The sequence below is a fragment of the Pimephales promelas genome, chromosome 11 (assembly GCF_988280905.1).
Source record: "Pimephales promelas chromosome 11, fPimPro1.hap1.1, whole genome shotgun sequence".
NCBI classification, from domain to species: Eukaryota; Metazoa; Chordata; class Actinopteri; order Cypriniformes; family Leuciscidae; genus Pimephales; species Pimephales promelas.
Window position 1 is genome coordinate 1,815,206 of NC_142779.1, and position 17,066 is coordinate 1,832,271.

A 17,066-nucleotide genomic window follows, 5' to 3' on the forward strand; every position below is an offset into this window, starting at 1 on the left:
TATTAGTATTGTCATTTAATGTCAGTGCCAGTTCTAGGCGTATTCTTGCCTTTATAACTCAGCAGGTTTAAAAAGCCTTTTTAAAATTAAATATGAATGCAGTTTTAGATTAAATAAAAGGACAGTCAAGTCAAATAAAACATGTTTTATGGTAATGCTACAAAGATACCATTCATCAACATTACTTAGTTATCAACACATTGAGTGAACAATATATGTTTACAACAATAATTAATGTTTGAAAATGTTATTTATTACAAACACCTGATTGTTCATGTTTGTTCACTTAATTCATTGTGCATTAAATAAATAATGGATTAAAACTTTACAAACAACTTTAAAAATGTGTTAGTGTATACTATTGTTTATTTTAGGTCATTTTATCTAATCTTTTTCTAAAGTGTTTATAATACAAATGTACAGTTTCCATACTTGTAACCGTGATAAACACTTAAATATATGTAAATTTAAACTAAGCTTTGGTACCGAAATTGGTACCGAGAACCGTGAATTTTAACTGGTATTGGTACCGAATACTGAAATTTTGGTACCGTGACAACACTATACATATATATATATAGTTATCTTAGTTCTGTGATGTAGGGTATCTTTTGGTTTCTGCAATGTCTGATTTATCGGATTTTTATTTTCTTGTGTATCTTATTCATTGGTCATGTGCGTGTTATTTTATGTACTGAACTGACAAAAATATATACCGCGATTTATATAAACTCACGTTCATACATAATGTGATGTTTTGAAAATGTATGTTTTACAAATCATGTTGATTTATAGACACTCATCGTTATAATTTTGACCATATGATTTTTTTTTTATTATTATTTTTCTGTATTTTTATTCATTTATATTTTCGTTTATTTTATTATTCTTAATAATAATAATATTTTTTTTTTTTTTTTCATATATTTAAAATATTCATAGTGAAAACTGTTTAAATTGATTTAGGATGATTGACGTATAACATATATATATATATATATATATATATATATATATATAAATATAAAGTGATAAAGTCAATCATCCTAAATCAATTTAAACTGTTTTATATAAATATAACACACACAGTGAGTGTAATTGAGGGTTTGTTCGTCAGCAGTGGCCTATTGCTGAACAATCAGAGCTTCATCAGACGTGACTGTGGGGAGATGCTGAAGTGTGAGACTTATTATCTCCTGTGACACACACACACACACACACACACACACGTCTCACAGATGATATTTATTTGACAAACTCCTCAACACAGCTGGAGAAGTGCATGTGTAACCCTAAACACATGGCAGTGTGAGAATACATGGACTTCACCCAGTTAATCAACTATGGACTATCCCATATTCTTGTTTATTATTAGTATGCTTATGTATATTATACAATGCATATATTTAAATTTTGTGCATCGGATTCTCTTAAAACAATGTGCTGGGCATATATATATTTTTAATGATGCCTGTGAATTGTTTTCACCGTAATTAACTTCTTTAGAGAAATAAATAATATAATAAAAAAATTAAGTTTCTATTTGTAACTTTGAAATTTTCATATTCTGTGAAGCTGCTTTGAAACAGTGTTTTATTAAAAGCATTATACAAATTAACTTTAACTTCTAATCGATACTTCCATTGATTCATGATGTTTAGTCACACAAGTTGTGTTGGACTGTATATTTGTGTGTGATTTTGTCGTTCATATTCAACATCCTGCTGAATGGTGTCCATTTAATTCAGATTTCAGCTTGTGAAATGAAAAGGATTAATCTCAATTCTAATGTGTTGTTGTGGGTATTTGTGGAAATATGACATCTTGTTCCTCCATCTTTATCCCATGTTTTATCCGCCCCACTTTCAGTATAATTATCTTCTGTTCGTGACACTCTGTGATTGGGTTACCCGGCGTGTCTTCCCTGCGTTTGGTCTGATATCAACACAGGGACGTTCGGGTCTCTCTGGTGAGGATCTGGCTTCCTGATATGAGCGATCGATGCTTCTTGGCCGTTAGGGAAAGCCCGTCTGTGATTCCTGTCCTCCTTCCTCACTGACTGTGTGTGTGTCTCTCCAGGTCACCTTCAAACCCGAGGCGTCCACTGCGGTGGTGCACGATGAACACATCAGAGGACTTCTGAAGGTAAGAGCAAACCTGCCACAAACACAGCCTGTGCCGCATCACTTCCTGGGCTTTATGAGAATGTGTCTGTTAGTGGCGCAACGGATCACGAAACTCACGCTTCCGATCGTTTACGGATTTTGAGCCACGGATCGAACCATTTTTCGGATCAGGCAAAAAAAAAAAAAGTTGTATACACACATAAATGTAACTTTGCTTTTCATTTATTACTTAAAGCTCACTTGAGGTACTTTGATACCACAGCAAAATAGGGCTGTGAAACGATTAATCGCGATTAATCACATCCAAAATAAAAGTTTGTGTTTACATAATATGTGTGTGTGTGCTGTGTATAATTATTTTGTATATATAAATACACACACATGCATGTATATATTTAAGAAATATGTGCATGTATAATTTATATATATTTATACAAAATTAATATTATACATAAATATAAACATTTGATATATTAATAACACATTTGTGTTAAATATATACATGCATATGTGTGTATTTATATATATATATAATATATTCATGTATATACTGTATGTAGATTATATGTAATTTATATTATATATAAATAATATTTTTTTATATATATTCTTATATGCATGTGTGTATTTATTTATATATATATATATATATATATATATATATATATACAAAATAATTATACACAGTGCACCCACATATATTATGTAAACACAAACTTTTATTTTGGATGCAATTAATCGTGATTAATCGTTTCACAGCCCTACAGCATAAACTACTTGCCTAACTGTTAAACTTTAAAGACAAGTGAATAGTCAGTAATAAAATAGGAAAAAATACAGAAATTACAAGCAGAAAGGAAAACTAAATAACACATTTACAAAGTAAAACAGTGGTATTCAGGTACAGAAATTTATAATTAGGCCTATATGTAAAATAACACTGTGTTGACTGTAGAAATTAAATATAGGTTCATCTTTGTGTCACTTTAAGACTGAATGCACGGCCTGGAAAAAAAACAGTCCAAATCGAGTCCAAATGAAACCAAATCAAAGCTATTAAGAACATATTTCAATTGAATCATTTTGCTCATGTTCCTCTAAGCACTTTCATACTTACAATGAATGCAAAACAAATAGAATATTTGCAAAATATCCCGTGATCACATCTGTCAGGCTCCCAAAATGCATCATAATGACACGCTGATTTGGACACGGTGTTAAAACTGTGGTTTGGAGTTCATGTTTGATGGTGTCAGTGATGCCAGTCATCCATATAATCCCCGATTTCATATTTATATTGCATTGAAATCTTTGTTTTTCCTTCCCTTTTTTTTTGCTCACTCATTTGTTTAAAAATCTCCTGGCAAGCCAGCCGTTGCATCTGTAGCTGTGATTATGAATAAGACAGTAATTATTCTCCGCCATCAGCTCATCCGAAAACATCTCTCTTATATCTGGCAGAACTGTTTGATTTGAGCACTTGGTTATTCTTCTTCAGAGAGAATAAATGACAAATGCAAGCAGCAATTAGGTGAAAACCACTGATGCCCAGACTAGCTAAACTCTCATTTAGATCATTATTTTTTTGCTTTGTATATAAATAATATATAAATTTGTATTATAATTATTATATAGTAATAATAAAAATTTAATAACAGTAACGATAACGAGTTTAAACTGTCATGAAACTATCAACAACAAAACATTATGTTAATTTTTGCTCAAATAGGCTTCATTTTCTTCATGGATTTTAATTTATTTTCGGGCTGTGCAAAAATTAATTGCGATTAATCGCATCCAAAATAAAAGTCTGTGTTTACATAATATATTTGTGTGTGCTGTATATATAAATACACACACATGCATGTATATATTTAAAACCACTTAACTGTCACCGTCCCACAGGTGGGACGTTTGCCACTATATTTTTAAAACAATAATATCTTAGTAAATACCTTAAATAATATTGACAAACTATATATCATTTGAAAGCTTACAATCTCTAGTTTCCATATTTGGTGACTGATTTTCAAAATATATTACAGAGGAGCCATAATTTATCAATATAAAACAAGAATATTTTCATACTCATAAGGCGTGTTCAGACCTTTATTTTAAAATAGCAGTAAACATGAAAAATCATGAAAAAAATGGTAGATACCTCAGTTTGTTTTCATGCCAAAAGTTCAAAAGATAGAATCCATTCAATTATTTTGGAAAAAAAGGTCTGAAAAGTTTGAAATATCAAGAAAAAAATAATAAATTCACCATTTGTGACGTGGCAGCTAGCTATGACTTACATGCGTGTTCTTTGTATGTGTTTCTTAGAGGTTCAATTCATATCAAAATCTGCCAAACTTCCCATGCTACTTCTGAATAGGATCTCTACTTCAGAAATAGTATGAAAATTGTGAAAATAATGGTTCATATCACTCAAAACACGAATGGAAATGCAGACGCCCTTATATGGGCAGTAATGGAGTCTGATTGTGCCCTAGTGAAAAAGTTTGGTACTGCGCTCAAACAAAATCTTACTGAAAGCTCATTTTTTGAGATATCAACCTAAAATTTGAAACACAACTTGTTCAGATTTTTGGCTTTGATCTTTCTGCCATTTTAGAGTAGCCCAGGTTTTGAAAATATATATTTTATGTAAAATATGAATAATTAATATTTTTACATTGTACATTTCCATAAACTCAAACTTCTATAACTTTTTTTCTGTTTCACTTTCTTAATTTATTTCACTTCTACAAAAATCTGCCAAATGTCTTCTTTAAAACAAGACCAATCATATGTCTATATTCCAAAGCATTCTTGAATTACAACCATTTAAGTTCGAAATGTGCATTTTCATGTCTATTCAAAAAAGGGGGGGGGGGGGGTGACAGTTAACAGGTTAACAAAATGTGTTATTCATATATAAAATATTTATATTTATATAATATAGATTATGTATTTATATATATATATATATATATATATATATACAAAATTTAAGGGCAAATAATTCTTAAATATATACATGCATGCATAGATATTTATATATACAAAATAATTATATACAGCACACACAAATATATTATGTAAACACAGACTTTTATTTTGGATGCTATTAATCACAATTAATTTTTGCACAGCCCTAATTTATTTATTTATTTATTTATTTAGACCTCTTGTTGGCATGTTCTTGAAAGGTTTTTCCCATATTTGAACATGCTAATAATTCAGAAACATCTGATACCATCATTTTGCCATGCTACTGCCATAGTACTTGATGGTTAAGGTAACGTTCCTACCTCACAGAACATGATAAACCCTCTCAGGCTTTGCTCCATGAGTAATGTCAGTGATTAAGGGAAGAAGGAAATAAATTCCGGTTGCTCATCTCCAGCCTTAGTGTTTAACGCCCAGCGAGTGGTGTAACACTGTGAAAGCCTGTGGATGAGTGATTGTGTTTTCTCTGGTGTTAGGTGGGCGCTGTGGTCGAAGCCAGGAATCAAGATGGGATCTACCAGGAGGCCATCATCAACAAACTCACCGACGCTAGTCTGTACACCGTCGGTAAGTCCATTATATTCCTTCCAAACAGTGACTCTTTACCTGAGACTTTGATTTAGTTTATAGCATCATATGAGAGAGCAACACACACTCAGTTGGAGATGCTGGGTAATTTTAATTTGCGTTCAGGGCTCATGTATTTATTTATTTATTTATTTCAAGCAAGATAGTGTGACAACAAAAAAGATAGACAATAATAATAACTTTTAACACTTATGCTTGAAATGGAGTGGGAAGAAGTAAAACTTATTAAACCCCACCCCAGTCTATTAAAGATTTTACACAACAACAAAAAAATAGCTGCTTCCTTCATCAATAATCTCAAAGAGAAAATGATAATAATAATAATAATTAAAGCTGCAAGCAGCATTTATCGGTGTTCAAGCAGTTCAGGCCTTTAAGCACAAAAGCATCGAAAGGCATTCAATTTTATTTAACATGCATTTATCCATGGACATAATAGATGTAAAACACCATTTACAATCAATACAGGCAATTTAACATTGGAAATGCATGGTTTTAAAGCTTTTTAACAGTTATAGTACCACCTATGGTCCGATCTCCATGGAACTGTGCATGCTTCTTCGGCATGTTATGAGACATATGCTCATCAATTTTTGTAAAAATTTTGAGTTTTCCTTTAGGATTTATATGATTTTGGGTGCATTTTGTCCCATCCCTTTTGTAAACGACCCTGTTATAGCCAATCAAAAGCAAAATTTCAACTTTTTTTCGATAATTATTGATCTAGAGAGTCCAGAGAATAGGCCTAGACTGGTTTGGTCCCGATTGGGCAAAAAACCAGGGACTAGTTCGCAAAAGTGGGTTTTGGACAAAACCCGAAATAACAAATTTTTTTTTGCTCCAAATGGAAATCCGTCTTGAGCCAGGGATTATAGTGGTGTAAAAACATTGAAGCTAAGTCAAACGGTCTTGGAGTTATGAGCAATTTAGTACTTTTGGTTGCTGTAGCGCCACCTATGGGCCAATCGGGGTCATACTCTGAATCATTAATAATACAATCATTTATTGATAATTGTATTTTTGTTTTGTTTGTATTACGTTGTGATTGTGTTACGTTGGATGTTAGGACAAAACAGAAACATGAAATATTGTGTTTTTAGTCCTCATTTTGATGGCTTAATGCGAATTTAGTGCACATATGTGTCGCCACATGGAGAGAAAATCTTGATGAGTATTAGATAAAGTTCTGCAGAAGACCTGTGAGTCACAGCAGATGTTTCCTCCAGCAGATGGTTTGTACGTCTCTAATTTGACGCTGCCGTTCTTTCTATTTTACCTAAAACATATTCTATGCTAATGAAGTTTTAAACCAACTGGTGACAAGTTTTATTCTCATTTGATGTTCATAAACACATGAAATGAACTCACTTCGCCCGATCTTTTGGCCATTTATACAAAGCCAGCCAAACTGACCTATTATGATTATGATTAATATCTTTCTTTAGTGTGTAATGTTGCTGTTTTAGCATGAAAAAGGGTTTCCTCTAGAGCCCGACCGTTAAAGGATTTTGAAGGCCGATACCGATACAAATATTTGTTGGTTTTAAAATCCGATATATATATTTTTTTTTCAGAAACGTGCAACAAAACATTAACAGATTTCCCTAACTTTAGTTATTTGTAGTTATTTGTGAGTTTTAACTAAAATAATATGATAATGCATTTTAAAAAGAAAGAAAAGTTTCTTTTATTGTCACAACAGAACAGAGGAACATCAAAATATATTAAAGTTCTGATAAATAAAATAATAATTAGACCCTACATTGCCTTATAAGCTACCTGCAACCTGGATCAGCAGGATGTGTGGCGCGTTATACACGAGTGTTGCCAACAGGAACGGTGTAGAGCGCCCTCTGGTGGACAAACTATACAACACTCATGACATGGTTGAAGCGTGGTTCATCCGTTTATTTTTATTTTTTAAATATGCATTTATCGGCCATTATAACTGCCGATACCGATAGTTTGGAAAATGCTTAATATCGGCCGATAATATCGGTCTGTCGATCAATCGGTCTGGCTCTAGTTTCCTCTAGCGGTAGTTGTTCTCTATAGCAGTGTCCCTGTTTCTGAACTGGTTGAGTTAGTTAGTAGTGTGTTAAACTGGCGGTTATGGTAAGAGCGGGACATTTACCAAACACACTCGAAGCTCTTGACCAATCACAACACACTGATCCAGCCAACCAATCACAACACACTGATCCAGCCGACCAATCAGAGCACGGTGTGCTTTTCAAAAGGTGGAGCTTCATAGAGACAGGAACTATGAGAGTCTTACAATTGGATCGGGTAACCAAAATGTTCAGATAATTTGTTGTGTGTGTGTGTGTGTGTGAGAGAGAGACTCTCTCTGGTGTTCAGATGATTTGGCGTGTGTGTGTGTGTGTGTGAGATGCCCTCTGGTGTTCAGATGATTTGGTGTGTGTATGTGTGTGTGAGAGAGACTCTCTCTGGTGTTCAGATGATTTGGCGTGTGTGTGTGTGTGTGTGTGTGTGTGTGTGTGTGTGTGTGTGTGTGTGAAACTCTCTCTGGTGTTCAGATGATTTGGTGTGTGTATGTGTGTGTGAGAGAGACTCTCTCTGGTGTTCAGATGATTTGGTGTGTGTGTGTGTGTGTGTGTGTGTGTGTGTGTGTGTGTGAAACTCTCTCTGGTGTTCAGATGATTTGGTGTGTGTATGTGTGTGAGAGAGACTCTCTCTGGTGTTCAGATGATTTGGCGTGTGTGTGTGTGTGTGAGATGCCCTCTGGTGTTCAGATGAAGCATTTACTACCGATCAGCCGCTGCACTGACAAACTGCGCATAAAATAATCGCAGCCTTTGCCAAATCGTGTGCAGTTTCATTGCGATTAATCGTGCCGCCCTACTAAAAACACAATCAAGACTTTGAAAGAGGGTCTAGTAGGTCCTGTTCAAAAAGATTCTAGAGTGTGTGTGTCTGTCTCTCTCTCTCTGTGCAGTGTTTGATGACGGTGATGAGAAGACCCTCAGACGCTCGTCTCTCTGCCTGAAAGGAGCGCGCCACTTCGCTGAGAGTGAGGCAAGTCATCTCTCTCTTTTTTGCATTGCTTTAAACACGAGTAGTTAAGTCCTTTACATCGCGACACTTGCTGCCTTTCGCATCACATCCTGTTTTTTGACAGTGTAATATTACATATTAATTTAATTTTGTTGAAATTGAAAGGGTATTTCCACAGACTTTCAAGTTCAAGTGAGCTTTAATTAGTCGTTCAGCAATATGGGAACAAAATGTTAAACATATAACCTGTATAAATCTACATATAGCTACATAACTAACCTATTAAAAAATAAAAACAAAAAAAAAACCTTGATTATGCGGCCCGTTTGCTTTAAAAATGCGATGGAATATGCGGGATGTTTATACAATTTTATGCGATGAAAAATTGCGGGAATATTTCAGTTCTCATCTTGTTTTATTTCAGACCAAACTTACAAAACATCGATGAGTCAAACAAGTTCTGTAGCTTTACCAAAGGAATATGCTACAATTAATAAAAATATATAAAAAAATATAAAAAAAAAAATAGTGTGCTCCTGTGTTTCGAAAATTTTCACGTCGCGTAATTACGTCACTTCATAACGTTCCCATGGCAACAGGTTACGTCACTTCATAACGTTTCCATGGCAACGGGGGGAAACGGCTGCTCTTGGTTGAAGCAAACTTTTTTGCAAACGAAAATGCGAGGATTATGGGGGTTATTATTAGGATTTTCATTATGAAATCATGCAAGCCTCGCATATTTTGCCCGGAAATCGGCAATTTATGCGGCGTAATTGAAAAAATGCGGCCCCTGCATAAATATGCGGACTTTGGCTGATTATTTGCTTTATTCTTTTCATGAAAATGCATTATTTATACCAACCACATACAATTCATTTGAAATTTCCTTTACATTTCCATGATCAGAAAGGAGCAGATGGAAGAATAATATTCTTATATTTATCTGCCCCCTTTATAGACATCAATAGTAGATGGCATTAACATTGTTCCCTCCACCATCACCTACATTTTATTAACATAAATAATAGATGGCATTAGCATCACCCAAAATATATTAACATACATAATATATGTCATTAGCACTGTTCCCTCCACCATCACCCATTCTCCAACATATCTAACATTTATTTAAACTTTTATACATTTATACATTGACCATATACAGTTGATAGTTTGATATAATTCAAGTTGTTTCATTTGCGATCGCATACTCACGTTTTTCTGGAGGGACTCTCAGATCCAGTGTTTTGAAAGAGAACTTGAGGACATGTTGGAAAAACCTATGAATCGATTATAAATTAAAACCATATCCCAAAGAAAACAAGTTTAGTTTGAAACATTCCGATTAGAAGGAGAAAATGGAAACTCCTGCAACATTTCTCCAAAAAGTGAGTTTTTCATTGCAAATTTGGCCTTCTCATTGCAACATCTGCTCAAACTGAAGTAGAAAGTGAGGATTTATTGTGTTCACTAATACGATTAGCTTATATAAAAACCGTGAGTTTGACTTCTAATCCAGTATATTAAGACGTGTATATAATGGGTACATGAAAATCTTCTGCATAGTAGAAATGACCCAGAACTGTGTCGAGTCTGAGGCGTTTCATTCCCGGGTGATTATTAGAAACTGTGTCACGTCTCAGTGTTTGCTAGTCAATGATTTCACACAGACTGTCAGTTGTTTAGAAGTCAGAAACATACTCTACACAAGTGTGTGAATGCAAACACCTCTAGGTACACAAGTGAGCCTCTGGTCAATCTTTATCAGTATTCAGGAACTTGCTCGAGGAGCCGCTTATAACAGGTAATCTCAATGAGATATGTCAATATGTGTGTTATCTTTTGTTCTTTTTATTTTCATGTAAAGCATTTGGACAATCGTGGTTGTATTTAGCAGTGCTATATAAATAAACAAAAGGAAAGAAAGAAAGTGTGAGTTTATATGTCATTTTCTTCAGTCAGTTTGAATGGATTGTCATGGCAGAGCAACGGTTTAAAGCGAATCTTTCTTGGCGCTAACCGGTGAATCTCATGTCTGATTCTCTTCCAGACGCTCGACAGGCTTCCTCTTACCAACCCCGAACACTTCGGCACTCCCGTCATCGGCAAAAAAGGAAACCGCGGAGGCCGACGGTCCAATCCCATGTGAGTGCGTCTACTTGAAGTTACGTGCTACATGCGTTCACTGAGTCGCCTTTATTTCTGTAGCGCTTTATGCAATTCAGATTCAGCTTCACGGTAACAAACCGGAAAAATAGCAGTGTTGCAACATTCACCCATTGAGAAATGACTTGAGTCTCCGCTATACGCAGCTCTTCATGAGACCATATTCAATGTTAATTCAATTTAATTTAATAACTAGGGCTAATATCGATTTCTCGATATTAATCGATTCTCATTTTTACGAACCGATATCTTAAGTCTCAAGAATCGATTAGTCATCCTGTTTCATTTGAATGATTGGATCATTGTATCGCGGCTGCGCGCATCCAAAACATCGCAATAATCTTTGTCCTTTGTTACTATTGATATGAAACAAAGTCTCAATTTTCAAATTACGTCCATTTTCTTTAGAAATTCAAAAACATAAATATTGTTTTGTCGCTGTGGCGTGAGATCGCTCTGGAGAAGCAGCAGCGCTGATCTCTCTTCCGGCTTAATAATACCAGTCACAGCGCCAAATAAACATGAATGAGCATCTGAAAGTGTGTTAAAGATACAGTACAACTTATCCAAATCCGGATCATGTCACATTGATTCGCTTAATCAGCGTTTCAACCGTGGAAAGACGTCAGTTAAACAGCTTGTAATCAATGTCATCGTCATATTTACCTCAGAAAACCCACATCAACTCGTTAGTCAGCTAGAAAAAAAACTCCAGAGAGGAGCATTTCGCTAAATATATACACCATATTACATATGCATTATAATCTTAATGTTCATCAATATTTAATGCATATTTGAATAAATCTGGCAAGTTTTTATGACAGCCACCATTTAAATGTTTATATTTCATATAATCTTCTTATTACAAAAATAAATAAAAGTGTAATTTAAGTGTTTGTATAGCTACAAAACAGTTCATTATTACCTTCATATTAGGCTAATGAAGCCTATTGGCTACAACTAGACTCCCATAGTTTACAGCATTAGTTAAGAGATTTGATTCCCTTGAGAAAAATGGCCATTTATTGTAACTGATATCCAAAATAATCGATATCGAATCGAAATCGAATCGCAAGCTTTTGAGTCGAAATCCTGTTGTAGGAACCTCCAAAACAAAATTAGGGACCTTTAAAATAGTTCAGCCCTCTGAACTGTGCTGACGGAAGGGTCCACAAGTCTGGCACCAAACTGAAAATCTACATTGATTCAGAGCCTAATCCTCACCTGACGGATGAAGCATCTGTGTGTTTTAGTCCTGATGCTCCAGGGACGCTGAGTTTCCTTCTGGGAATACGGATTACACAGAGTTTGCTGTTGTAAAATACACTTCTTCTTTTAGCAGTCGCACTAAATGGGACGAGCGCTGGCCTGGAATTCTCAATCCCCAGACACAAATCAGAGGAAAGCCAGTATCTTTCCTCCAGTGAACCGCGTTCGTCTCCAACCGGAGCGTCCCAAACAGGGCCCGTGTGTGTGTCGGTGAGAGGCGTGACCTCACAGTTATCTCCGTCAGTCACGGCTGGCCATGCGTGAACTTAAAGAAACCGCAGTCGCTTTGAGGGAGCAGAATCCATCATAATGTTAAGGGTTGCATTGACTAGTCAACATTAGCATAACGCAAAAATATCATACCTTTTGTTTAGTTTTCATTTTATATATAATAATATATTTTAGTACTGGTAATTTTGTGCTTTTTACATTCCCCCCCCCCCCAATAACCTTTAAAGGTGCAGTATGTGATTTTAAGCGACATCTAGTGGTTCGGTCGCGAGTTTGCACTCTGCTCACCCCTCCCGATTATAAATCGCTATTTTTCTGCACTAAACTAGTGAATGGGCTATATGCACGCATAAGTTACGCATTTGACGCAAGGATGCTCGTCCATTTCCGGTTGTGGAGATTTAAGCGGAGGAAAACCGAACCAAAATTTACTGTCCTCCCGTCTTTGAAACGAAACGTACATACGTTTAGATGTAATTTTATATATAGTTATGTTTATTTAATATAATTTTAAAAAGAAGCATAAACACAACGAGGGGTGTCTGTTTTATCTGTTTTTGTGACTAACGTTTCTTTAGTATAACCATGGAGTATAAAATTCGGTCCCACTTTATATTAAGTGGCTTTAATTGCTATGTACTTATATTGAAAAATAAGTACAATGTACTTATTGTGCTGATGCTGTATTGTAAAACGCTTTTGCTGCTATTGAGGTGGGATATGGGTAGGGTAAGGGACAGGTGTGGTGGTATGGGTAGGTTTAGGGTTAGGTTTAAGTATAAGTATGGGTCAGCTTTGTAATTACATAAATTAGTTACAGCTGTAATTACATGCTGGTATTTTTAAAATATAAGTACAATGTAAAAACATGTATGTACACAATAAGTCCATTGTATCAAATTATTTGTTTCAATGTAAGTACATAGTAATTAAAGCCACTTAATATAAAGTGGGACCTAAAATTCAATATAAATCATCGGTATTGCATTGGACTCTACGATCGGCGGAAGTTATCGAGCATCCTTACACCTTCCCCGGAAATACCGCCGTGCATAGAGCCCATTTTCCCAAAATATAATCAGAGATGATAAACGAGATGTTATAGAATAATAATTGAATAAAAACCCAATTTTGACAAAAAACTGACATTCAATCTATATTCCCAGACAGCAAACTGACATTGAATCAACGTGGAAATGACGTCTCTCATGACATTGAAACAACGTTGATTTGCTCATCGAATTAACGTTGAACCAACGTCAGACGCGGCATTCTTCAAAGCTAAATGAAATCGAAAATTGGTTTGCTTTCATAACGTTGAAACAACGCGTTGATTTCAAGTTGATTTTCCGTTCGTTTTGAAAGAATGACGCGTCTGACGTTGGTTCAACGTTAATTCGATGAGCAAAACAATGTAAGATCAACGTTGTTTCGATGTCATATTTCCACGTTGATTCAATGTCAGTTTGCTATCTGGGTTTAGACCTTACGGAAAACATACCAGCGCGACATCCGACGGGTTTTCCCAGATTGCATCACATATTTTACACCACTGACGAGGGAAAGTCACGATTCACGGTGTTTATGGCTAGCTTCTAGCTTTCTGCGGCTTCTCTTTCAAGGTAGTGACGAAACACGCCCTATAGCGCTGTGTGTTCCCGTTCGGCTACGGTAGAAACGTGACTTCGCAATATGTCGACCTTCATAGAAAGGGGGTTCCCGCGGTTATGTAGATATAAATGTCTCATTCTAAGGTAATAAAATCATAAAGGTTCATAACACCACTGAACACACAGTTATGGATCTTATATTGCATTTCTCTCAATAGATCCTCAGAAATATTACACATTGCACCTTTAATTTATTTGAGTTTTAGTAATTCAACTTAAACTTATTTATTTTAGTTCTTATCTTAGTTTTTCATGTAAAAATGTTTCTAAACATTATTTTAGGTTAATAATACTTAATAAAAAACCTATTTACCAATGGTGTACGAAAAACTACTACTACAAAAAGTGATCTTTAGTAGACGGGTAGCTCTGCACACTTGTCTCTGCATCCCGCTCTCCTCTTGTTTTGTTGTTTGAGCGAGTAGGAGTCCCTGTGGCTTATCAGGTCATGTTTATTCGGGATGCAGGCTGTTGATTGGCTCATTTAACACTAACAAGATTGGCTCTCCTTGGCGGTGAGCTGGAGTGCCGGATCTTAATTGAGAGCGGCCGTTGAGTCACGCTGCATATGAATATTGGCAAGTGAGAAGCTTTTCAGCTCACGGAGCCTAATTACCTATTATCTTCATCAGAACAAGCAAGAAAAAGCTTCTTCTATTCTGTTTGCATGGCGCTGTGATACAGGTGATGCTTATCTTTAAAAAGTGGATCGTTTTAGTCATGTTTAGCGTGATCTGAGTCTTTGTTAGTGCCTGTAACTAAAGGATCAGTTCTCTTTGTTCGCGGTTCATCAGTGTGTTGATCTACTGTCTGAACAATACAGACACTTGCTTATTGAAATACTAATTCATGATGAAATTGGTTGTTGATAGGGATGCACGATATATCGGCCAGCATATCGGTATCGGCCGATATATGTTCATTTTTAATGTTGCCGTTATCGGCCTGGTAAGAAAATGTGGCCGATATATTAAAACCGATAAATAATGTATTATTCCCTTCAGCTGAGACACTTGTTGAACTGTTTATGTTTTTGAATTTCTTGAAATATGATTGAAATCTCTTCAAAAAATGAAAATTTGGTTCGGGACAACATGAGCAACGCAAATCATTATAATGATGAGAACATCATTATAATTGTGCGCTTGGGACATGGATTTAATTGTGAGACTTTTGTTTTTGTAATCAGGCTCTTAAAATTAGATAAAAATTTGGATTTAAGTTTATCGGCCGATATATCGGTTATCGGCTTTCAAAGATAAAGAATTATCGGTTATCGGTATCGGCCAAAATTTTCATATCGGTGCATCACTGTTGATTATTGCAACCCAACAGGAATGGAAAAATAATCTAGATCTAAAATTAATTTCTATGTGATCTACATCTCTACTCTTGGTTGGAATAATTAATCATTAAAAAATACTTTTAATTACAGTTCATTTTAAATTGCTGCGATGCATCTTAAAATAATGATATGCTGAGGTGAAATTAGCACATAACTTTTTTTTTTTTTAATTAAAAATGCATCAAAGTTTCTGGGGTTCATGCTCAATTGTCATGCAAATAATGCCATAAAACCAAATTTATTGTGAAAATGTATATAATTTTCTGAATTAATTTTTTGTTTTATTTCTTTGGATTTTGTTCAAATGTGTCCTGGGGTTCATAAAAATATGCTCAATTGTCATGCAAATAATGCCATAAAACCAAATTTATTAACTAACATGAAAATGTATATAATTTTCTGAATTAATTTTTTTTTTAATTTCTTTGGATTTTGTTCAAATGTGTCCTGGGGTTCATAAAAATATGCTCAATTGTCATGCAAATAATGCCATAAAACCAAATTTATTTACTTACGTGAAAATGTATATAGTTTTCTGAATTCAAAATATAATGTCTTGTTTTTTTTTATGTGACCTGGATGTGATTTGATGACGTTCGCCCACATTCGTGAAGTTTTATTATTGCTGCTATTGAAGATCTGACTCTGCATTGAGCTTCTTGAATCTTTAAATATGTTGTTGTGTTTGATATCTGGGATATCAATGTTACTCGAATACCTTTCAGTGTCTGTTGTTTATTTCACATTAACACTAATCCTATTCCACAGTCAAGAAGAGGAGTCGTCTTCATCGTCTAGTGAGGAGGAGGAGGGCGATCAGCAACAAAACGAAGGGCTTTACGGCAAAGTGGTGTGTGTGGATGGGGTCGTCACTAGCGACAAAAAGAAAACCACATGGTATCCTGCCCTGGTGAGTCTCGACCGCAGGACACAGCCAATAAAAGTAAAAAAAAAAAAAAGCATCAAAATTTAGAATTTTACAACACATTTAACAAACACGCATATTAACATACACTTAAGTACAAACATAACTTACCGGTACTCAAATCCCTCCCCTGGCAGTCTGTAAAAAATACAAATAGTTATATAACATCCTTAAACAAACAGTCAAACAATAAGACTAGCTTTGTTGAGCTATATAACAATAATTCATTTTCTAGCGATAAAACTATCCGAACAAATTCCCTTTTCAGGAAGTCACACTTCAGCGTTAAACATGATGAACAGTGCCGGTTTCAGGAGAGAGTTATTAATTCAGGATTATATTGATGTTGGCAGTCGTTCTCTTATTTCTTCTACATCTGTCCCTCGTTTACATGCAGTAGTTGATGATTCACAGGGTGACACTGGCCCTTTAAATGGCTCTCTGTCCCCTCCTCACGGCTCTCGCTAGAATCACAGCACTGAGAGACAAAAACAAAGCCAGTGAATGTGTGTGGTGTTTCTCGAAGCCGTGACACGCTCCTGCTGCTCGTCTGATCTCTGTTGTACAGTAATGTTTGAAATAAAGGCTAATTTCAATAAGTATTTCGTATGTCCAATATCCAATGTGAGTCATTTTTTTTGTTTTTCACACAACATGGTCATGGAAACATCAGGATTTTTTTTTTATTTTTTATTTTTTGGCCTGAAAAAGTCATTAAAATTAATGAA

The 17,066-nt window shown here is 35.0% G+C and overlaps 1 protein-coding gene across 3 annotated transcripts in view; it reads left to right on the forward strand.

The window, feature by feature from the left end:
- Positions 1–17,066, forward strand: part of arid4b (AT-rich interaction domain 4B) — an 87,633-nt gene that overhangs the window by 34,952 nt on the left and 35,615 nt on the right. For all 3 annotated transcript variants that reach the window (XM_089116729.1, XM_089116730.1, XM_089116731.1), the window contains exons 4-8: positions 2,080–2,145; positions 5,600–5,690; positions 8,671–8,750; positions 10,783–10,877; positions 16,182–16,323. In XM_089116729.1, the coding sequence (XP_088972855.1) occupies positions 2,080–2,145; positions 5,600–5,690; positions 8,671–8,750; positions 10,783–10,877; positions 16,182–16,323 (474 nt within the window). The remainder of the gene's footprint in view (positions 1–2,079; positions 2,146–5,599; positions 5,691–8,670; positions 8,751–10,782; positions 10,878–16,181; positions 16,324–17,066) is intronic.